The sequence below is a fragment of the Hirsutella rhossiliensis genome (genome assembly GCF_020360975.1).
Source record: "Hirsutella rhossiliensis strain HR02 chromosome Unknown scaffold00001, whole genome shotgun sequence".
NCBI lineage: Eukaryota > Fungi > Ascomycota > Sordariomycetes > Hypocreales > Ophiocordycipitaceae > Hirsutella > Hirsutella rhossiliensis.
Window position 1 is genome coordinate 4130277 of NW_025408667.1, and position 20641 is coordinate 4150917.

At 55.8% G+C, this 20641-nt stretch overlaps 7 protein-coding genes across 7 annotated transcripts; 3 read left to right on the top strand and 4 right to left on the bottom strand.

The window, feature by feature from the left end:
• Positions 1 to 363: 363 nt before the first annotated feature.
• Positions 364 to 2417, bottom strand: HRG_00515 (cytochrome p450 domain-containing protein; the record flags this gene model as incomplete). Its single annotated transcript, XM_044858986.1, has 7 exons — positions 364 to 976; positions 1072 to 1277; positions 1332 to 1724; positions 1890 to 1980; positions 2041 to 2092; positions 2157 to 2162; positions 2222 to 2417. The coding sequence occupies 7 exons, from the start codon at positions 2415 to 2417 to the stop codon at positions 364 to 366; spliced, it is 1557 nt and encodes a 518-aa protein (XP_044725386.1).
• A 643-nt stretch (positions 2418 to 3060) lies between these two features.
• On the top strand, positions 3061 to 4629 carry HRG_00516 (uncharacterized protein; the record flags this gene model as incomplete). The annotated part of the gene is made up of 6 exons (XM_044858987.1): positions 3061 to 3256; positions 3331 to 3387; positions 3447 to 3511; positions 3579 to 3961; positions 4062 to 4157; positions 4254 to 4629. 6 exons carry the CDS (start codon positions 3061 to 3063, stop codon positions 4627 to 4629), a joined length of 1173 nt encoding a protein of 390 aa, XP_044725387.1.
• Positions 4630 to 5057: 428 nt separating this feature from the next.
• HRG_00517 (short chain dehydrogenase domain-containing protein) lies at positions 5058 to 6274 on the bottom strand (the record flags this gene model as incomplete). The annotated part of the gene is made up of 3 exons (XM_044858988.1): positions 5058 to 5466; positions 5540 to 5713; positions 5802 to 6274. The coding sequence occupies 3 exons, from the start codon at positions 6272 to 6274 to the stop codon at positions 5058 to 5060; spliced, it is 1056 nt and encodes a 351-aa protein (XP_044725388.1).
• Positions 6275 to 7115: 841 nt separating this feature from the next.
• On the bottom strand, positions 7116 to 11664 carry HRG_00518 (ABC-2 type transporter domain-containing protein; the record flags this gene model as incomplete). Its single annotated transcript, XM_044858989.1, has 12 exons — positions 7116 to 7530; positions 7619 to 8082; positions 8138 to 8676; positions 8736 to 8813; positions 8876 to 9185; positions 9245 to 9608; positions 9670 to 9845; positions 9892 to 10311; positions 10368 to 10611; positions 10679 to 10986; positions 11054 to 11490; positions 11553 to 11664. The coding sequence occupies 12 exons, from the start codon at positions 11662 to 11664 to the stop codon at positions 7116 to 7118; spliced, it is 3867 nt and encodes a 1288-aa protein (XP_044725389.1).
• Positions 11665 to 12779: 1115 nt separating this feature from the next.
• HRG_00519 (cytochrome p450 domain-containing protein) lies at positions 12780 to 14633 on the top strand (the record flags this gene model as incomplete). Its single annotated transcript, XM_044858990.1, has 5 exons — positions 12780 to 12823; positions 12915 to 13679; positions 13736 to 14247; positions 14303 to 14398; positions 14623 to 14633. The coding sequence occupies 5 exons, from the start codon at positions 12780 to 12782 to the stop codon at positions 14631 to 14633; spliced, it is 1428 nt and encodes a 475-aa protein (XP_044725390.1).
• Positions 14634 to 15674: 1041 nt separating this feature from the next.
• HRG_00520 (uncharacterized protein) lies at positions 15675 to 16222 on the bottom strand (the record flags this gene model as incomplete). The annotated part of the gene is made up of 2 exons (XM_044858991.1): positions 15675 to 16047; positions 16107 to 16222. 2 exons carry the CDS (start codon positions 16220 to 16222, stop codon positions 15675 to 15677), a joined length of 489 nt encoding a protein of 162 aa, XP_044725391.1.
• A 591-nt stretch (positions 16223 to 16813) lies between these two features.
• Positions 16814 to 18697, top strand: HRG_00521 (GDSL-like lipase/Acylhydrolase family domain-containing protein; the record flags this gene model as incomplete). Its single annotated transcript, XM_044858992.1, has 4 exons — positions 16814 to 17313; positions 17392 to 18253; positions 18313 to 18440; positions 18496 to 18697. 4 exons carry the CDS (start codon positions 16814 to 16816, stop codon positions 18695 to 18697), a joined length of 1692 nt encoding a protein of 563 aa, XP_044725392.1.
• Between the last annotated feature and the right edge of the window lie 1944 nt (positions 18698 to 20641).

The following is a 20641-nucleotide window of genomic DNA, read 5'->3' on the forward strand; positions in this document are numbered from 1 at the left end:
CTGTTCCCTTAACCAATAAGCTTCGAACAGAAAAGAGAGCTGATCTCGTATAAGAAAACATTGCATCTACCTTATGCCTGAGGGCGGCAAAGTCCAATCAATCTGGGACGAGCGAAGATCTGCTGCTGGTAGCTGGCTTATGGATAGAGTACAGTCTCGCCTGAAGTCAACGCGCGCATGTCTTATATCGGCGCTGAGGTATTAGCACCGAGTGTGACCAAGCCTTTTACGCACATGCAAGCCTGTGTCGCGTACCTGGCCGTCATATCGGAGAGAATGCAGCCCAACCGTGTTTCACCACCCTAACTGCGGAGGACGATAGGGGTCCCGTGAGCATGCCTGTGAGGCTGTGCATAAGGTTGTCTAATGCACTGCTTCGTCTTGTCTTGCCGAGAGCCTAATGGTGTAGTCTTGGTCTTTCTTAATGGACATCATCCCTAGTGCAGGCTTGCCAATATCCCCCTCGGGAAAGGGCCCATCTCCTACTCGGGCCATGTCAAACCGGCGCAGCGCCATGGCCGTAAACATGAAGGTCAGGTGCTTGGCCACGTAGCGCCCGGAGCACAACGACTTGCCGCCGCCAAACGGCCTCCAGCTCGGGCTCTTGGTCAGCTCTGCCGTCTTGCCGGCGAACCGGGCGGGGCGGAAGGCGCCCACGTCGTCACCCCAGACGGACTCATCCATGTGGAGCATACGGAAGGGAATCATGACGCGGCGGCCCTCGCGTAGCAGCTTTCCGCCAATAACCGTGTCCTTCTTGATGGACCGGGCCGAGACGGCGTGTGAATACACACGCAGTGTCTCGTGCCAGATGTTGTTGAGCCGGGGGCACTGTTCGTACAGGTACTCGAGATGGACGAGCTGGTCCCCCCGAAAGGCGTTGGCCGTCTCCTCCCGCACAGCATCCATCTCGGATGGATGGTGGAGCAGGTAGCTGAGGATCCAAAACGCCGTCTTGCGCGAATTTGTGTTGATGCTGTAGGGAAACGTCGTTAGCTGGCTTTAAGGGGCATTGTTGTCAATGTCCGACGAGAAGAGAATAGGGAGAAGTTGGTAAAGCTCAACACTAACCCCCAGAAGATGTTGAAGAACAGGATGCCAATGTCTTTCTCCAAGACTCCTATAGCCCGGAGTTCGTCTTCCATGGTATTAACCTGCCAGAGCTGGCCACGTCGCTGACTTTGAGGAATTTCAAAGTATTTCTGGAGTGCTCGCTGCATCTTCTTTAGTGCCGCGTTCAGCTTTCCCGTGAGAAAGCTGGGATATTGGTATAGAATCTGCCAACAAAGGTCGTCGAATTCCAGAAAGGTCCCGGCAAAGTCTGGCTGAACTTTACTGAGCGTGTCCCCAAAGTAACACTCTCCGGCTGCTTGGACCTGGATCTCGGAGCAAAACTTCCAGAGCGGCACCTGGAGTTCGCTCTCGCCCCTGGGGAAAGCATAGGTCGCACACGTCTTCTGGATGGCCGGGAAGCGAAAGTGCCCATCGAACCAGGCGACGAAGTGACTGTCCAGAATGTCCAGATTCTCGCCTGGGTACGCCTGGTGCATGTGAATCTGCCGGACCAGGACAGAGAGGGGGTCTCCGTTGGGGTTCGGGAAGCCGGGCTTGGTCTCTGGGAGAGGGTTGTATACGCTTTGAATTCCCGCCTTACTCATGCCTGTTTGCTTGAGGATGCCGATGACGAATTCTTCAAACGTCAAGTTCTTTGTGTTTTTATACACCTTTAGGAGACCAGTCAGTACGAGTTTGTGAAGAATTTTTGAGGCGTGCCTGTTGATGATGCGGTCGAGACAGATGCTGAGTCAAGTGCTCCCGGGTCTCCTCTCCTTGAGCGCAACGACTTTTGCACGGGCGAATGCACTACAAAGAGATGCAGGACTGCCTACCTCGACGGTATGTCTTGGGTCCGTGACGACATATATAGTCTCTCCAAAGAGGCAGAGAGAATATAGCTCCTTACTACCTCCAAAGTGCTCACTGTTCACCGCTTAGCTCATTCGGCCTGCGCGTCGATTTGGGTAGAAAGAATCATCCTACTCAGCTCTGCCAAGAACCGCAGGAGAATTCTTGAAAAAGGCAAACCCATGCCCTGAGGCGTGAGGCACGTGTCAGGTTCAGCAATCAGACAGCTTTGGCGTCAAGGATGGACTCACCAACGACTGTGAAGACGTCCAAGGGTCAGAGGCGTCAAATTCAAATGGTATGGATGTCGACTGACTTGGAATCCAATATGGTAGCTGTCTGGGGTTTTGTGGATGGAGAAGCGGATAGACGATGAACATCCAGCATCGCCAACAGATCCAGGGGACGAAAAGGACCGCGATTGCTCGGACTAGAATGACGTGCTCTCGGGACACCAGGAGAAACGCCCTAAGCGCCAAGTCGACGTTTCCGGCGACAGCTTCTGCTGACATTGTCGCTGAAGCCAGTGGCGATGAGGCGGAAAAAGGAATACGAGGGCAATGGGCGTGAGAGATTGGATCTCAATGTGCAAGGCCTCTGAAGTTTCGGGGAGACGTCGTTGACAACGTCACGCCACTGGCGACGGGCTCAGGTTACATTTCAAGGCCCGTTATGCCAACCGGGCCGTCTTTCGGCTCCGAGGCATCTACAAGCTTACTGACAGGCCTGGCATCGTCCCCACAGACGACAGCACTCGACGGACCCCGGGGTTTTTTATTTGACTCGTACACACTTCATCACGGAAAGGCCTCGTCCAGCAGGGGATCGGCCAGTGGACCTTGGGGGCCCGACAACATACCTGGTCGTGTCCTGCAAGTAAGCTGCATACGGAGTACGGATACTGCAACCCAAATGTACGCCAATGGATCAACTATGGCACGAGGCGTGCTTCCCCGTACGGAAAGCGTGGGGATACGGCACCCCTCTGGCCATCGAATAGGGCCTTGAACGTCGTCGGTTCTTGATGCCGGTCTCACATTTCTGACTCCAAGAGCTCGTAGCCGTTCTGATAATTTGATGCGCTCTTGGCGCTTTCTGACCTCGAATCTTCTCATCAGCTTGTTGACAGCCAAGACCGAAACAAAGACCAGGAAGATGGACGGCCTCGGCGGACTGGACCTCTGCAAGGTCCCCGCGCAGACGCCTCCCGACGGCCATTCGGCAAACTTTCTCGACCCGGAGTCGCTGCAGTCGGCCGTCACCGCCGTGGGCGTCGCCATGACGGCCCTGTCGCTGCTATTCACGACGATCCGCGTCTTTGTCAACTTTCGAAAGCTACACGCGGCCGATTGTGAGTCGCCTGCCCTCTTAGATGTGGGACGGAGACTGGATACGTGTGTCGATGCCAACGAGAATCATCTACAGACTTTGCCGTGGTCGGAACCGTCCTAATAATTGGCTTCACCGTCTTGACTGTGGCGTGTAAGGCAATCCCTTGCTGTTCCTCGTTTCGCTCGTTAACCGGCCGTGGGGGCATTCAGTTGGAAGATATCAGCGCCACCAGTGGGATGTGCCCGCCTGCTGGTTCAACGCCGAGTACATGAAGGTAAGACGCGTCGTTCTTTGCTCTGCCAAAAGAGAGAAGTCGAGCCTAAGCCGGTTCGTCCACGCAGTTCCTCTTCGCCCAGATGACCATTTTCGGCCCCGCCGTCTTCTTCGCCAAAGCCGCCATCTTCCTCATGTATCTACAGTTCTTTTCCATCCACCGGCCCATGCGCTTCGCCGTCTACGTCGGCCTCTTCATCGCGGCCGGCACATACCTGACCTCTGTGGCCATTGCCGCCTACTTTGGGGCCCCGCGGCCCGGCCACACCTGGGAGTCGTTGTTTGCCAGCGAGCTTCCACTGCGCGAGTCAGTGTACGGCGTCGTCCAGGGCTCCATTGCCATCTGCATGGATATTTACATCTTTATCCTCCCCCTGCCTATTCTTGTGAAGTTGAAAATGAGCCGATCGAAGCGGCTCCAGCTCATTAGTCTCTTTGGCACCGCCTTGATGCAAGTTAAGCCGCTCTGTTTTGATGTTTTCCATATATACGAAGGAGAATAGCAACTTCCTTGTACTATTCTAGCTAACAGTGCTCTGTCCGCTGTATAGTGCCGTCATTGCCAGCGTCGTGGCCCTCGTCTACCGTACCAAACTCCTCCGCATTGACGACACGACTTGGAACCAGGCGTGTACCTCGATTGCCGTGTAAGTGCTGTCTGCCACCAGAGAACCAACAGGCTTGTCGACCCTTTCGACTATAAGGGATATTAAGTACGGCGTCACTGACCATCGACTGCCCAGACTCATCGAGAATAACGTGGCCATCGTCGTCGGTGCAATGCCAGCGTTTGCCAGCTTCCTCCGGATCCACGTCTCCGACTTGGTTCTCTTCCGCTCTCTGCGCTCCAAGCTGCGCCCCAACGGCAACAGCGGGTTCTCGCCCAGCAACTCCAAGGCGTCGTCTCCCAAAAAGGAGTTGGCGACGATTGGGTCCCCCCCGCGTCAGCGCCTGTACTATGAGCTTAGCGAGACGGCCCTCGTCAAGTCGCAGACTACCGTGTGCTCCAGAGGTCATGGAGATGGATTCCCCGAGTCCCAGGTCGGCAAGTTTGGCATCCTGCGGAGCACAGAGGTGACGCAAAAGTCACGCCCTCAATCTGACAGTAGTTCGGTATGAAGGGGGGGAAGGTGGGGGGGGGGCTGCTTTGTATTGTGCCCTCTTGCATTCTTTCTTCACTTAAACACAACTAGATTGTCTCATGATCTGTCCCTTTATTTCTCGCTTGGGTCTCGAGGAAAGTAAAAAAAAAAAAAGCTTGAAACAGTCGAGATCTCTTCGTCTATTAATATGGATCATTTGTGGCTTTACTGGATCGTAGGAAGAGTAGAATTGGTCTTCATGGCCAATATTGCCGTGGTAGGTATAAGAACCCGAGTCAGCACAGTCGTAAAGCATGATTAACCGAGCCATTACGACATAGCCAGGCTTTATACTGGCGTCGGGTACTCTTTTCACCTGTAGTACATCTGAAGACGAGAAGTAGATGCATGTCAAGACGTCCATTCAAAAGTCGGCGAGCTCGCTCAAGTCATTCCGGGCGCTCATCACTGCCAGTTTCGCAGAGCCGTTTCGCCCTCTTGTAGCTGCGTATAGCCCACCGTATCCCGCCAGAGCACCTCCCGCTTCCCCAGGTCCTTGGCCTCGGCCGTCGTCTCCTCAAGCCGGGAGCCGTACAGATACAGTCCCTTGGGTCGCTCACCCAGCGGAGGAACCGAGGCAAAGGCGGCCGCGAGGATATCCGGCGCCGCCCGCTTGACTGTGCGGAGCGGGCCGTTGGGCCGCAGCCACGCCAACAGGGGCGCCATCCAGGGCATGATGAGCTGGAAGAGGAGGACGCGGATGATCCAGGGGCCTCGGCGCGTTAGGTTCCCGGGCATGGAACCTGGGTCTACGCCGAGGACACAAATGTTGCCGAGGGCGGCATCGGCGTCAAGCCGGCGCTGGAGCTCGCCTCTGCAATGAGTTCCCGTCAGCATTCGCTCGAGACGGCAGAAAAGGGGGAAGAGTCGGTCGCGGCGGAACAAACATCATCATGACTTGGCAGAACTTTGATGCGCCGTAGCGCCGGAAGCCGCAGTGGTGTGTCGGATCCTCACTGGTGCAACTCCAGGTGCCCTTGGCAATGTGCTCGGTGGTGTCGTGCATGAACAAGGTCCACCTGTCGTGGCTGAAGGCCGCCTTGCTCTTGGCATTGTAGGGACTAGCTCAGGGCAAGAAGAGGTTAGTAGGAAGTTCCTGTTTAAGACTCAAGGAGTCTGAGAAAAGATATAAGCTGGGGGTGCCCTCACTCGTGAGATTCGCTTCCAATAACAACCACCCGCCCAGCTTCGGCGTCCATGCTCTGCAACAGCAGCAGCGTGAGAAGCCAGTGGCCGAGGTAATTTGAGGCGAAACTCATGTCGAAGCCATCGTCGGTCCAGGCCTGCGTGGTGAACTCGAGATAGCCCGCGTTGAGGATGAGGGCGCGGATGCGCGGAATATCGCCCGAGGCCACCCGGGCGTTGATGGCGGCGGCGGTCCGGCGCACGGCGGCAAGGTCGGCAAGGTCCAGAGACTTTACGTCATGGCAATGCCGGGGGGCGGCACCGAGGGCTGAGCGCAGCGCCGGGGCGGCTTCGGCGTCGCGCACCGTGTAGAGGCCATGATGGGCAGCGAGCTCGGGCGTCGAGACGATGCTGGACACGATGGCGCTGCCAAGGCTGCCATTGGCGCCTGTTAGAAGGATGGTGCCGGGTGACTTTTCATGATTCGACCCTGTCATGACGGGCCATGGAAGATGAGAAGAGAGGAGGGGAAGAAGGGGAGTAAATGTGTTTAGAGAGCGTCGGTTTCGACCGGCTGTGATCAAGACTTGATCGTGACAAGTCTCTTCAGCCGAACACAACAGCAACAGCAACAGTAACAGTCCATAGGCCGCCCCCAATATTTGCATGCCATCGGTTGGTTGCATCGCAGCGGCTCTAGAACCACGGGAGGCGTTGGGTAGTGATGCTTGGCCTCCCCGTAAGCAAACTACAGCAAGCCGGGACCGTTTGCTATCATGCTATACCCGTAAGAGCATATGAGAGTTATGGCCGGTCGCACTCCGCTTTTGTCTATTGCTTGACTGGTCAGCCTCCTTGACCTTGTCATAAGATGGTGTGTTCTGCTGACACGTCCGGGTACATCATCCGGCTGCTGTCAGCTTCCCGGGCCACCATGTGGTCCAGCAAGTAGCTAATTAAAGTAAATGCAGGACCAAAACTGGCACCGGCTGCAGCCGAGACCGATCTTGCCAGAAACTGACTGGCCGCCGATGCACACATGCAGGGGTTGCAAGGTTTGGGCGCTTTAGTCTCCAATGCCTGCCGTAGCAGGAGTTTGTCCGGCTTGACACAGACGAGCAGCGTCCAAATAGGTGTGGAATGGACAGGTCGAGTTACGAATCACAATGCTGTGCTATTGTTAAACCTTGTCTCATCGCCAGTGCAAGTTCTCCGCACATACACACTCCTCTCAGGGTACATGGGTTTGAGCTCGTTACCCGTGATTAAGACGCCAATCAGAGGCCTCGACTGCCTCGTTGCCGACTTCAAGCGCAAGCATCACCAACATCAGCTCCTCTAGCGCGGCAACACCCTAACCAGCCAATACAGCGCAAACACGGCCACCGCGTCAAACACAACATAGACGGCCAAGAAGCCAGCATTCCGCCACGGGTTGCCGTCCGTTTCGATATCGAGAGCCCGCAGAAACGAGTTGGCGTCGTTGATCCGACAGTACTGGCAGTCCCGCGTCGCCCCCGGGTCGGACAGGTAGCCACCGGCTGCTCGAATATATGGGCCCAGGTAATCCCCGCAGGTGCCGCTGAGCTTGGAGGAAGAGGGGAGCTCAATGTGTAGCATCTCGACCGCCGAGCAGGTGACTTGGGCGTTGGCCAAACCGGCGATGGCGAGGCCGTCGACAAAGTAAGTGAGCGGCGAGGCGCGGTTCATGAATAGCCAGAAGCCGGGGAGGCTGGACGGCGTAGCCAGGACGCTGTGAGACCGCGTCAGTCTGCTGCTGCTCTGGACTGGGATGACGGAACGAATAACCAGCCAAGCAGCGTAGTTGGAACACAGCTTACCCGCAGAAGACAAGGGAAAACCAGTAGCAGAGCGTCGATATCTGGATAGCCACCTCCGGATGCTTGATCCCCGAGGCAAGAGCCTGCGAAAGAGTCGTGACCCAGAGACAAAACAGCCAGACCAGGACAAAAGACAGAGCCCCCCGGTCAGCTGTGCCGAAAGCCGTGTCGCCGTTCCGCCAGAGGCCCGTCGGATAGTACCAGGCGGTAAACACCAGCACGGCGGCCACGGTCTGCCAGACGATCTCGACCGCGAGGTTGGCGGCGACGAAGACGCTCCACGAGTACGACTTGGAGCGCCTCTCTCGCGCCTCGTACAGTGCCATGCCGTCAGCGAAGCGGAGGATGATCTGTTGGTTCAGCGTGGCGAAGAGCTGCGAGACCAGGAATATGGAGAAGAGCACGTTGGTGAGCCCTTGGATGTCGAGGCGCGTGTTCTGGAACGAGAGGCCGTTGAGAAGGGCCTGCAACGCGGGTTAGCTGAGTCGTCGTGGCGTTGCGTCGAGCAACGGCACCCACCATGCCTGCACAGAGAGCCACCTTGGTAGACAAGTACGCCGGGTCTCTCCAGTATTCCTGGAACAGCCTCGTCGACACAGCGGCCAGTTGCCGGAACCAGGAGGCGGCGTACTCGTCTGCATGGGTCCTCGCAACCTCTGATGTATTTGCCACAGCTCGTAGCCCTGAAAGATGTTGGACAACTTCTAGTTTCTGTGGGCTCGACTGCCACTTTTGAGACCAACTCTCCTTCCCCTTGCCTGGCTCGTCGCTGCCGGTGACTTCCAGCACCCACTCAGCCGGGTTGGCGTCCGGCGGACACTTGGGCGCACCGTGGCTCTCAAAGTAGCCAAGCACCGACGAGGCATCCAGCCCAATGTCACCAAAGTAGATGGTTTCTCCTCGACTGTCCAAGAGAAGCAGCCGATCAAACATGCAGAAGAGTTGCGCCGACGGCTGGTGGATGGTGCAGAGAACAGATTGCCCGCTGTCTGCGAGCTTACGAAGGAGCGTACATATGGACCACGCCGTCTGACTGTCCATGCCGGACGTTGGCTCATCTGTCAAACCACCCGTTAGCATGCCCAAGTTGACGGCAGATATGAGCCGTAGTCCTCACCCAAGAATAGGAGTAGCTCGGGCTTGGCCACCAGCTCGACACCAATCGTCAACCGTTTACGCTGCTCGATGTTGAGACCTACAGCAAAGTCAGCTTCCTATCCTCGAGAAACAGCCAACATAGTGAATGGGGGCATCGACCGTCACCGGCAACTCCGACAACAGCGTCGGCATACGCGGCCATGTCCAGGACGTCAATGACTCTGTCCACGTACTCGCGCTTCTTCGCCGCACAACTGCCCGTCTGCCGCAGCAGGGCGCTAAACTCCAGTGCCTCGCGCACCGTCGAGGTAGGGACGTGGATGTCTTCCTGCTGGACGTAGCCTATTTTTCGCTGGAAGCTCGCGTCTCGCAAGTGGCTGTCGATGTAGACTTGGCCGCTCGCCGCTCCAGACGCGCCTCGATGCGCCAGCACATCGAGCAAGGTGGTCTTGCCGGCGCCTGTCACGCCCTGAAACCATGTCAGCAAGAGAGTGGAGCAGCAGGCTGTGATCAGTGATCAGGACGTACCATCAGGGCCGTCAAGGTTCCCGGCTTCACCCATCCGTCTATGCCGTTGAGGATCCTCTTCGTGCCTTGAGGTATCTTGACGTCGTAGCACAGGTTGGTCCAGTGGAAGACAGATAAAGGCTTCCGGATGGCCTTGTCTGAAGCATTGCCCTCCCCCCGCGAATCCTGACCTATTCCACTTCCAAGGTCCTGCGCAAATGTGACCGCCGAGTTGGTTTCCAGGTCCGAACCCTTCTTTTCCCGGACCTGTCCGCTCCGGAAGCGGAGCAGGTCACCTTTGGATCTCTGCGCCGGGATGTACTCGGCTGCAGCCAAGTGTAAAGCACATACAATGCCGACCATGCCAAGAAGGATCCCGAGGTTCCTGAGCTACCGCTTAGCCAGGAGATAGGGGGCCAACAGGACTGGTCGCTCAGAGATCTTACCTCCATAGATGACCCGGCTCATAACGGTACTTGTCCAACAGGTACGCCGAGCCCTCAATGAAATCCTGCCTGGCCACGGCCCCAATGTGTGGGCAAACTTTGCCGTCTAGACCCTCAGCCGTGTAGGCCGGGCCGGTGGGAATCGTGGACGAGCAGGGAAACTGGCGATTGCGAAACTGCCCTTGTCAGCGGGAATCTCGAAGTCGAGAGCAGACGCAGTACTTCGTTGATCATCAAGCTCTCGTAGGCGTAGGCGATGGGGTTCACGCGTCGGAACCAAGCCAGCCAACCGACCATGTAGGGCACGGGAACAACGAAGCCAATGTAGATCACACAGAGCAGGATGATGATGCCGGACGGAGCCATGGTGTGCTCCCTTTTCCTGGCAATAGATCCTAGCAAGCGAAACCACACAGACATGGCCAGCATAAGGACAAAGTTGAAGAGGAGCCAGGTGAAGAACGCAGCAGGTGTCTGTCGGAGGTTGGTTATAAAGTAGATTGTGGTTTGGAACAGCGCCGCCGTCGCAAGCTTGCTCGGCAAGTCGCAGATCATGGAAGCAACCGCGTCTGCCGAGGGATGATAGAGGGCGTAACGACTATGCTTTTCCACGATTGGTCGTTGCGCCCAGATGGCAAGGACCTTGCGGCCAGAGGGTCAGGCTGGTGCTTCCGCGCCTGAGGGACGAGGCCACTTACCTCAAATGCCGGGGTGAATGCCGTCAGCATGAGAGAGAAGAAGATGATGACGGACCGTCTGTCCATGCTGTCGGCGGTGACGGGCAGCTTGTAGAAGACACTGCCCAGAAGCAGGGCGAGGACGGCGTTGGCTGCAGCGAGCGAGATGGCGGCAGCTGGGTCATTGCGAAGCCTCTGGAAGCCTCTCCCGAGACAGACCAGGACCTGAAGGTGCAGTGAGATGGCGTAGGTCGAGGTTCGACGGCTGAAGCCCGTCATGTTAGTGTTGACAGTCTTGCCGTTACCGCCAATGACACGGGCTATTGACGGACCTGAGCTTCTCATCTGTCTCCAGTATTGGATAAGCCGCCTCAAACGCATCAATCTCGGCATGGAGCGCTTTGGCCTGCGCGCTCCGCTTCCAAGCAGTCGCAAAGTCGTCCGGCGATCTCGGCACTCGATGCTCGAAGCCCGGTCGCGCGATCCGCTCCGAGGGATTCGTCAGAGAGGTCAAGAAGTCGGGCGTCGTTGCGCGATCAGGTCTCACGAAGCCGAGAGAGCAGAAGTAGTCGGGCGCCGACTGCACAGGGCCAAAGTAGATTTGCCGCCCCTGATACAGGACCGTGACCTTGTCGAAGCTCTATCCAGAAACCGAGGCATAAGCGCGGCTGTATCAGATCGGGCCTCTACCCGGGGAACATGCTCACCTTATACATGATCTCGGACGCCTGGTAGACGCTCATGGCCACCGTCGTCTTCAAAACAGTCGTAGACTCTCGCAGCAGCCCGACAACGCGCTGGGCCGTGGCGCTGTCGAGCCCGCGCGTGCTGTTGTCCCAGCACTGCAGCGATGCGCCGCCGACAATGGCCTCGGCGATGCTGGTCCTTCGCTTCTCGCCTCCGCTGACTCCGCGTGTCGTTGTGCTGCCTACCCGCGTGTCGAGGGTGTTGCCTAGATCCAGCATCTGGGCCACACGACGCCCTGTTATGCGAGAGACGGACTGCCGATCAGCGCCCTGTTCTCGAGTCAAGGCAGCAAAGATGAGCGTTTGCTCGACTGTCAGCTCGGGCAAGTGGACGTCGAGCTCGGCCAGATAGATGCTTTCCCCCTTGAAGTCGGCGTGCATTTGTCGGTGCGAGATGCCTGTGACGCGGTCAGTCGACCCTGAGACCGGCCGAATCGTTTCCGGCGTCGAGACACCTCACCATGGTAGTTGACGATGCTCCCGGGGCCGATCGAGATCCCGTGGGTGTCCCCGGCAAGGGCCTTGAGGAGCGAAGTGCATCCGCTGCCGGGCCGACCCAGCACGAGGAGCATCTCGCCGCTGTTCACCACGCCATCGATGCCGCGTAGAATTTGCACTCGCCCCTTCGAGCGAGAGAAGAGCTTCACGACGAGTCTCGGCAGCGCAAGTGCGTATGAGAGAACTGTCGCCTGCCGTGTCGTCGACGAGACGAACCCGTATACGTCGAGGTCGCGCAGCGAGACACCCACTAACAATCGCTTCCGGGCCTGTCTCCCATGAAGCCAGTCGCCCAAGGCCGACTCTCGAGAGCTTGAATCCATCTCCTCGTCCTCGGACCGCGACGATGTCGCCGTATCAAGCAGGCGGGTCACGCAGATTGGATGACATGAACTTATGAGGTCGCTGGGAGCCGCCAGGTGGAGAGGATAACGACGGGCTCCAGTGTTTCTCAGTCCGAGATCCTTGCCAATATTAGTTGCTAGGCCTTTTGTGCCTGCTTGACCTGGTTGTGCATATGTTGGATCTTATGCCGCCTGTCGGGATGGGGCCATTTGGTGTGTGTGATTCTCCATCGTGGGGCCTGTTCCTTGTCTTCCCCCTGGTCTCGTCCTCCTCATTAGAGGGACCGTGAGGGTGCTGATAGTGCCTACCGACCACCTCCCCGCCGCAACACTACTGTGGTAAGCACTGAACGCATGCAATCCCCGGCAACATCTCGTTGTTCCTTATCAACCGAGTAAGGAAGCGATGCCGCTCCTTTCATGACATCTGCCAGGAAATGGTCGAAAGAGGAAGGCAGTATCGCCAAGGAAACAGGTCATGTAGCCCGTAAGCACACGAAGGGGTGAAAAGCTCGAGAGATATACATAAGTAGCCTGTCACCTGCAGAATCTCCAGCTTTGAGGTCGCCCTGGGCTTGATATGTGGCAGAACTTCGGCACGTATGAGCCTGGGCCCGATGGATGTCTTGACCAGCTTTCCAGAGGACGCAGCATGGGTCCCCTATTTCACCCACGTCACACAGGCGCGGCCTCTCTCGGCTGCTGGACTTGTTGTCGCAGTGCTCGTCCTGGGCCATTATTTATTTGCCTGGCTTCGCTACCACCAGGTTCATAGAGACTGCAAACATGGGCAGGCACAGCTGCCGCCGCAGTACCCTTCTCTCCTCCCTTTCGTGGGAGCTGCAATGCCGCTATTGTGGGATACTCACGGTACTCTCCGCCGGGTAGCGTAAGTTGCGCTGGCCCACGTTCGCGAAGCTCTTCATTTGGTGAGATTTGCCAAGGCTGTTGAGATTCTAACGTGTGAGTCGCCCCAATAGATTGTACGCAGGTAGTCTGACATCGGCGAGGGTATCAATCATGGGATATACCGCGTACGTGTTCCAAGACCGCCAGACAGTCGAGAGGCTGTGGAAACAGCCGTCCCTGTCCAGCTCGATATTCTTGTACATGTATAGCATGAAGTTCCTCTTTGGGGCGCGAGAGCAGTTAATGTCGGCCCTGCGGATCGATGACTCGGGCCCGTTTCCACAGCCTCACCCTGACAGCAAGATTGCCTCCCACAATCGCCTTCACTACATCATACACGACAGCCTGGCTCGCGGCCTAAGCGGCCCGGGGTTGGATGCCCTTATGGACAGCTACATGAAGGGCGTGTCCCGGCGCATACACGACCTGCAGGTGACAGAGGATTGGACCGAGATGGACGACTTCGCCAAGCTCCTCAAGAGTCTCGGCGGAGAGTCCGTCATCGAGGCAATCTTTGGACCTAAGATGCTTGATCTCAACCCAGGCTTCGTCGATAGCCTGTGGGGGTTCGACTCCAAATTGCCAAAGTTTGCAAGAGGATTACCGTCCTGGGTCATGCCCGGAGCACACAGGAATCGGCAGCGGCTGGTCGAGCAGATCATGAGCTGGTACCAATACGCCCGGCAGCATTCTGACGAGTCGAAGCTGGAACAAGACGCCGACGGGGACTCCGTCTGGGGATCGGCCATGATGAGAGACCGACAGAAAACCATACTTCAGGTGGAGAAGCAGGACGACGATGCTATGGCGAGGCTAGATCTCGGGTTGGCTTGGGCGTAAGTCTTTCCGTTGTTTTGTGTCAACTTCAGTCCTGACAAGTAATCGACGACAGTGCCGTTGCGAATGCGATACCTTCGGCTACTTTGTCGGCCTTCCACATCTTCAAGGACCCCGAGCTGCTCGTTCGCATCCGCAATGCCGTCGACAAGCACCTCGGGTCTCGCTCGTTTGCCGAATTGGACATCAAGGAGCTGACCAAGGAGCCGCTTCTTTCCTCGGTGTACGCCGAGACGCTGCGCCTATATATCATTGTGTACGCTACGGTGACTTCACCCCACGAGGACGCTTCTCTAGGCCGCTGGCTTCTCCCTAAAAACTCCCTTGGCGTGTTGAACTCGGGTCTCTCGCACATGGACACCGAGTTCTGGAATACCAAGAATGGGAACTACCCCGTCGAGACCTTTTGGGCCGAGCGGTTTTGTGTCGACCCAGGTGATAGCTCGAGCGGGCCCATTCGCTCCGAGTGCAGAAAGTCGATGAACCTGCCGGATCCCGTGAGGTCCAAGGACGGGAAGCCGTTCATTTCGACGCGCGGTCTCGAAGGATCGTGGTTTCCATATGGAGGTGGGAGTCGACATGAGTCTTCGTAATATTACGTCGCTAACCCGCTTCTCTGCAGGTGGTCGCATCATCTGTCCAGGCAGAGTCTTTGCAAAGTCTCTTATGATATTTACCTGGGCTCTTCTGGCCAACGAGTTTGACGTCGAGTTTTATAGTAACTCCCTGTCGTTCAACAAGGAAAGGGATGGGTTGGGCGTCAGGGGTCTTGCGCATCCGCTTCCGTGCCGCATCAGAAAAAGGACACAAGGGAAGACGTTAGAGTGAATGGAAGAGAAGAGAATCACAAGACCGAAAGATAGACTGCAATGCCTTGAGGAACTTGATCTAAAATAATTATATTACGTGCCTCTTACAAGAGTTTCTGACGGCAAATCCTAGCCTCTAAATAGTCTATTAAAAACCTTATATAATCAGTTAGAATTAGTTATGCTTTGCCTTGCCTTGACTTAAGGAGCGAAAGGTCTGAAATACTTCGAACACCGGTTAAGTTTGTTAAAGCAAGGGCCTAATAGCTAAATAGCCAACCCGAAGGGTGAGCATTATATGCCTGCAATTTAACTGTTTCAAGGGGGGACTATAGCGGCACATTAGACAAGGCAAGCAAAAAGGGCCAAAACTCAATTTAGGCAAATGGCCAATAGCCTAACACCCAATTTAGGGCAAATCGCATATATAGATGCAGGAGATAAGAGGCAGGCAGATGGGTAGGCAGAGAGGTAGGCAAAATGGTAGAAAAGAGAAAATAGCGGCAGGAAAAAAGAGCGACTCTATTTAGTACTTACCTTTACCTACCTTTACCTATATCTTGCTATGGCGTTTTGCTTCTTGCTACCTCTTATACTCTCTTGACGTAGCTTTCCTTATCCTACTGCCGCATTTTGCCTTACTGCCCATAAAGGGCTAGCCCTTAGTTAGTTATTTAGTTACTCAACTAAACCTTTTTATATATAGATAATTAATAACGCTATCGCTTAGTTAATTTTATTCCCCTTTTTTATATATACTTATAACCTTTATAGCAAAGGGTGTTGGGCCAAGTAAGTAGACTATTATAGCAATGAATAATCATAATCTCTCCACCATCGTGGCTGACCTTTCTTCCACCGCCCGTAAATATCGCCATGGGTAGAATTTGGAATTATACTGCAACGATGTATCGCCCAGCGCATAAACTTTGCTCTGGCCTGTCCCACTGGCTCCCTGCCTCTCCATCGCTCAGCCATTTGCTTGATTCTCTCGCCAGATCTTATGCGACTGCAGTCTCGTCGTCTCATATCAACTATCAAGGCAGTTGTGTGGTGTCCTCCTCTCCCGGGCTTGCAACTCGCTCTCCCTCGAGCGCACCACAATGCGTGACCGAAACCCTCAAGACCTCTCTCCCCTTCAGCCTGCTACGACTAGTCCAGACCCCTGAACTTCGAAGTCACGGTTCAATGATTGAGCCGCCCCTCCAACCATTGCGTAAGCGACATTGCAAACAAACACGTTCCATCGTCTAGGCTCGCCACGGTCTCAAAGGTCCAGGTGCCTGTCTGCAGGAAGACGCTCGGGATGGCGCAATCGACGAGGATGTCGTTGGTCCCGCCGCCAAGATGGTCCACGTATGCGCCCGTGGCATTGCGGATGGAAAGGTGGGCGGCGTCGCCAAAGGCGGTAGTGCAAAGGGGCACCGTGTACGTCTTGGGGTCCTCGTGCTGGCCGTCCGGCAAGACGACGGAGAGGGTGATGCTCAACTTTGCCGTGCCGAGGTCCTTGTCGGATGGAGGCATGACGCCGCGCAGGTAAAGGAAGAAGATTTGATCGCTGACGACCATGTTAGCCCAGCCGTCGGCTTATGCTGTCCAAGGGGTGGTGGATCGTACACGGGGACGGGCGACGGGGCCATCTCGACGAACTCGACGTGGAGCAGCTGGTCTTTCTTGGGCACCGGGCCGTAGGTGGCATTGTTATGCCCCGGAACCTTGACCGGCTCGGCCATGATTGCTAGAGGTTGCTGTAGTTGGACGATGGAACGGGATTCGGCTAGGGGGGCGGCTAGAGTCAGTATCTGCAAGACAAGGGGTCTCATCATGAATGAATTTCCTTGAAGAGAGATAGCGTGGGTGCGTTGAGGATCAAATGAGGAGTTGGCGACGAACCCCAGGTCGAGATGAAAACTTAGAACAGAATCACGGGTGCGGGTGGGGAGAGGGGGCTCATCCCGCCCCCACGAGCCCTCGCCATCCTTCCCTCCTCTAGGATCCGAGTAAGCCACACTCAGGTTGACTGATATTAAGGGGAAGCGCGTCTGCAACTTACTCACGGTCGTCAGCCCAACTGCATGGCTCCGGGTCCACCTAGGCCGTCGCCATCCTCACATGGTGTCCAACGATGCGTCGGAAACACAGAGCCCCCAGCCTCGGAGATGAAGAGGAAGACGGCGGATGCAGCTCAACCTCCTGGTAAAGACGGGCGAGTTGTCATTTAAAGTCTCCGTCTTTGTGCCTGTTTACTCCAGTCGTCTCGTCATAACCAGCTTTCACTCACTGAGCTTCCATTGTTAATATCAAATCATTCGTTTTACCCCAGCATGTTGCTCAGAGTCTTATTACTCCTGATAGGCCTTGCCGCCGTCGCCTCCAGGTCGAGTCCGGACATTTCTCCTGGCTTCGACTTTGGCGCAGCAGCCCGCTCCATCTCTGCCGAGCTGAGCTCGCCCAGCTTTGCCCCCTACTCGCGGCCAGCCCAGCGGGTCGAAGAGTTCATTGCCGTCGGTGACTCCTATACGGCCGGCACCGGATGCAACGGCAACAACGAAATCTTGGCCGGGGACGCCGTCCGGGGTAAGCGATCCTACCCGATGCAAATGTCCACCGACAAGGACAGTTGGGCCTTTATCAACGGCGACGAGGCGCTCCCGCGCTTCAGCTTCCCGGCCTACACTGGTGATACCTCAGTCCAGCTCGTCAGCGAGCAGCTGAAGCAGGGGGATTACAAGGAGAATAACCAGGAACTGCCCCGTGGCCAGCCTTTTGGGAAGCCCCAGGTTGCCTTCGTCACCATTGGAGGCAACGATGCCATGCTGTCCGAGTGCGTCTCTCCCCATCCCCTTTACCCCGTGCCATCTTGTCTTGTAGGCCGATTGTTAACGTTGGCGCCCAAACATAGCATCTTGAACGCTTGCATCTACCGAGGCTGGTTTCCAAAGGACTGTCAAACCACGCTGGGGGCCCTCCAAAAGGACATTGACGACGGCTCTCTTCGCGACAAGATCAACTACGCCTTGTACGAGGTGGCCCACGCGGGACGACAGGCCGGAGGCGCCAACCCGCGAGAGGGCTTCCAAGTCTACGTCCTGAGCTACGTCACCTTTTTCAACGACGTCAACCCGGAATGCGACGAGATATCGTGGAACTACTGGTCCTGGAGCGAACCCAAGCTCACCACGCAGCTCCGACGGCAGCTTAATGGCCTGACCACAAAGGTCAACGAACTCATCAAGGCCGCCGCCAAGGAGCTGGAGCCAATGGGCGTCATCTTTGTTGACGGCCTCGAGGACGCGTACAAAGGCCATCGTTACTGCGAGCCGGGCCACACTAACCAGGAAATGGTCGACTACGACACGTGGTTCTGGTCCTCGTATGCCCACGTCAACACGCCCTCGGAAGGCCCTGGCGACCCTCACAATGCTTACTCGTCCGGCAACGCGAGCCCCGCCCAGCAGCTCCTCGACTTTGTCTTCCCCGGCAAAAATCACAGCACCGCCCAGGCATTGGAGTCGTCGCCCCCGTGGGAATGGGAGGGCGCCAGCAAGTTCCCGAGCTTGCAAGACCTGCAGCTCGCGGTCCGCAAGGCTCAAGAAGACCCCGTGACTGCCATGGGCGCGCCCTTCAACTTATTACGGTCATTTCATCCCAAGGGCACGGCCTATGCTGAGCACAAGACGCTCCTCTTTGCCGCCATGGCCAACAACAGAGACTTTGTCACAAGTGGCCATGGCGGTGCCAACTACACCCAACGGTGCAAAGATGTATGTTGTGCACGCCCGCCCAACTCTCTTGTTCTAGTCGATTGCTGACAGCAGCATAGTGGGAAATCAAGGAAGATCGCCTCCTCGTCGGTACCTGCAAGGACAAGGCCGGCAACGAGAAGAGGACCCAGGAGGCTTTGGATCTTTGTCTGCGTTACGATAACGGAGCCTTGATTCCCGCGGACAAGTACGCTTTCCTCCCCCTCCCCCTGGGGCTCGTAAAGCTGATCCACGACGCACAGGGGACAATTCCAAAAGGATTGTCATGGCTGCTTCTTCAACCCCGAGGGCTCGGGCGATCACTCTAAGCTATGGTGCGTCTGCAGGAACGACAAGGATCCGTTTGCCAAGGACGCATCCATCAAGCTGGATGACTTGATGACGGTTCAGGACGATGGATATGTCAAGTGTTTGGGTCACATTAGCGCCCCGGCGCGACGTTAGCGTCCTGGCTCAACGGCCGCTGTTTATGACCACTGGCTTCTCTTCCGGGTTGTAGCTTCTGAAACGCAGTTATCTGTAAAATCTAGTTCCTCAACGTAGCTAACTAAAGTTGTATTCTAAACCTTCAAGACCGCTGGTAGTACTGGCCCGGTAGATTCAGCCCCAGGGCTCAGGCCGCTTAAATTGGTGGACTGCTCTCGTCATCGGCGAGCCACTTTAATACAAGGACACGATGGCCAATGTTGGGATAGCGTTGATCCTCATCGTGGGTGACGTGCAAGCAGCGGAGGGCCTCTCCCGCGGTGGAAACAACGATGTCGACACGCTCTTGTGCTCCATGGGCAATGTCTTTTAAGGGATCCGACCTTTTTAAAGTGCCCTCGGTTGGCGACGTTTACGTTCTTGGGGGAGTTCGCGTCCTTATCGCCATGACGTGTGGAAATGGATACAAAGATGCCAAGACTGAGTCTCAGCGTGAAGCAAACAGGGACATAAACAGACCAAGAAACGCTTCGCCAGCATCATCTTGGGCTGTCTCCGTCAAGCAAAGACGTTACTAGCTGGCAGCCTGAAAATCAAAGCTGAATGCAAAGCCCAGTTAAGGGGCGCTTCTAGAACCGAATGCTGCAGGCATTTAATTCAGCATGGTCTTTAACTATAGTCATACCAGCTTTACCAGATCTCCAGTCTGACCACGGAGCCAATTTTCTTTAAGACGCTGTGGCTGTTGTTTCAGGGCATTTCACAGTCTTTGCTCAATGTGCGCTCAATGCCGTCCCGCTTACTGTGCATGGCCTGGGCAGCATTGTTGTTGCTGAGTTGTGCAACTGATTCTCGGAAACGTAAGGTCTGTCGTTCCCTACTAACGACCAAAAGGATCTTGTCTGGTAGCATTCGAATTCAGAAGCCTCGTCTGCGCGATCCAAAGATGGAACAATGCATGGACGTACTGTCTCCCAACATTAACGACCCAAGGTTACATATTATTAAACAGCCTCTTCCCCTCTTTATGATGCATTATTCCGCGACCCGAGTCCCATCGTATCTACCGGCATATCGAACAATGCCTCTTATGGATTCCCTCCTTACTATGCCTTCCAATAGGCCAAACACCGACATGGTCGTACCGCCAAGGCTCAACGCCTCGTACACAGATCTAGATTCCACCGGCCCCGTGAGTTCTTTCCTGAAAAACTGAGCGAAGCTCTGCGGGCTGCGCAAAACCTACTTCGTTTAACCTGGCATGCCGCCTTACAGATGGCTTTCGCAGACCCTCAAGTCTCCCCCGGCACATATTGTGAGGATTGAAGGTGGGACCACTCTTGGCTGGAACACGACCGATATGCGGGGCCCGGAGACGAGAAGTGCGTTTTGCTGAGGTCGTGCGAGATGCTCAGAATGAGACCAGATACAATGGGCTGCGCAGACGCCGCGAGTGAACTGGAGCTATAAAGACGGCTCAGCTATAAGTCGAGCTAGCGGAGAAAGCAGCCGTCGCAATTCATGACTAGGTGTCTGCCGTGTGCTCTTGATAAAAGGGGTTGGCAAGGACTAAAGGCCCTCGTCACTAGGACGGCGATTCCGTCGAGCGATGGTACTGGCCTTGAGTTCGGACATAGCCTTTTCTGAGAAGAGAGAGATTATTCAGAAGCACCATGGGCATGCGTGCTAGGTTTAAGATACGTAAAGCAGCAGCCTTGTTCAGCGCATTAACGCGTATGATGGACTTGCTCCGCGTTCCGGTTCATTGCACGAAAAATTCCCAGTCTTCCACACCGCCGCGATGCAAGCACGGGACCAAAGCTCCTCGGGCGATGAGAATATTCCGTTAATGCCTTGGAAGATTTCCTCATTCAGACCCCTGTCGGGCACCAAAATTCCGTCTTTCACATTTATATCCACCACTAAGTGAATGCCATATTTCTCTTCTCCCCTTTACCAGGC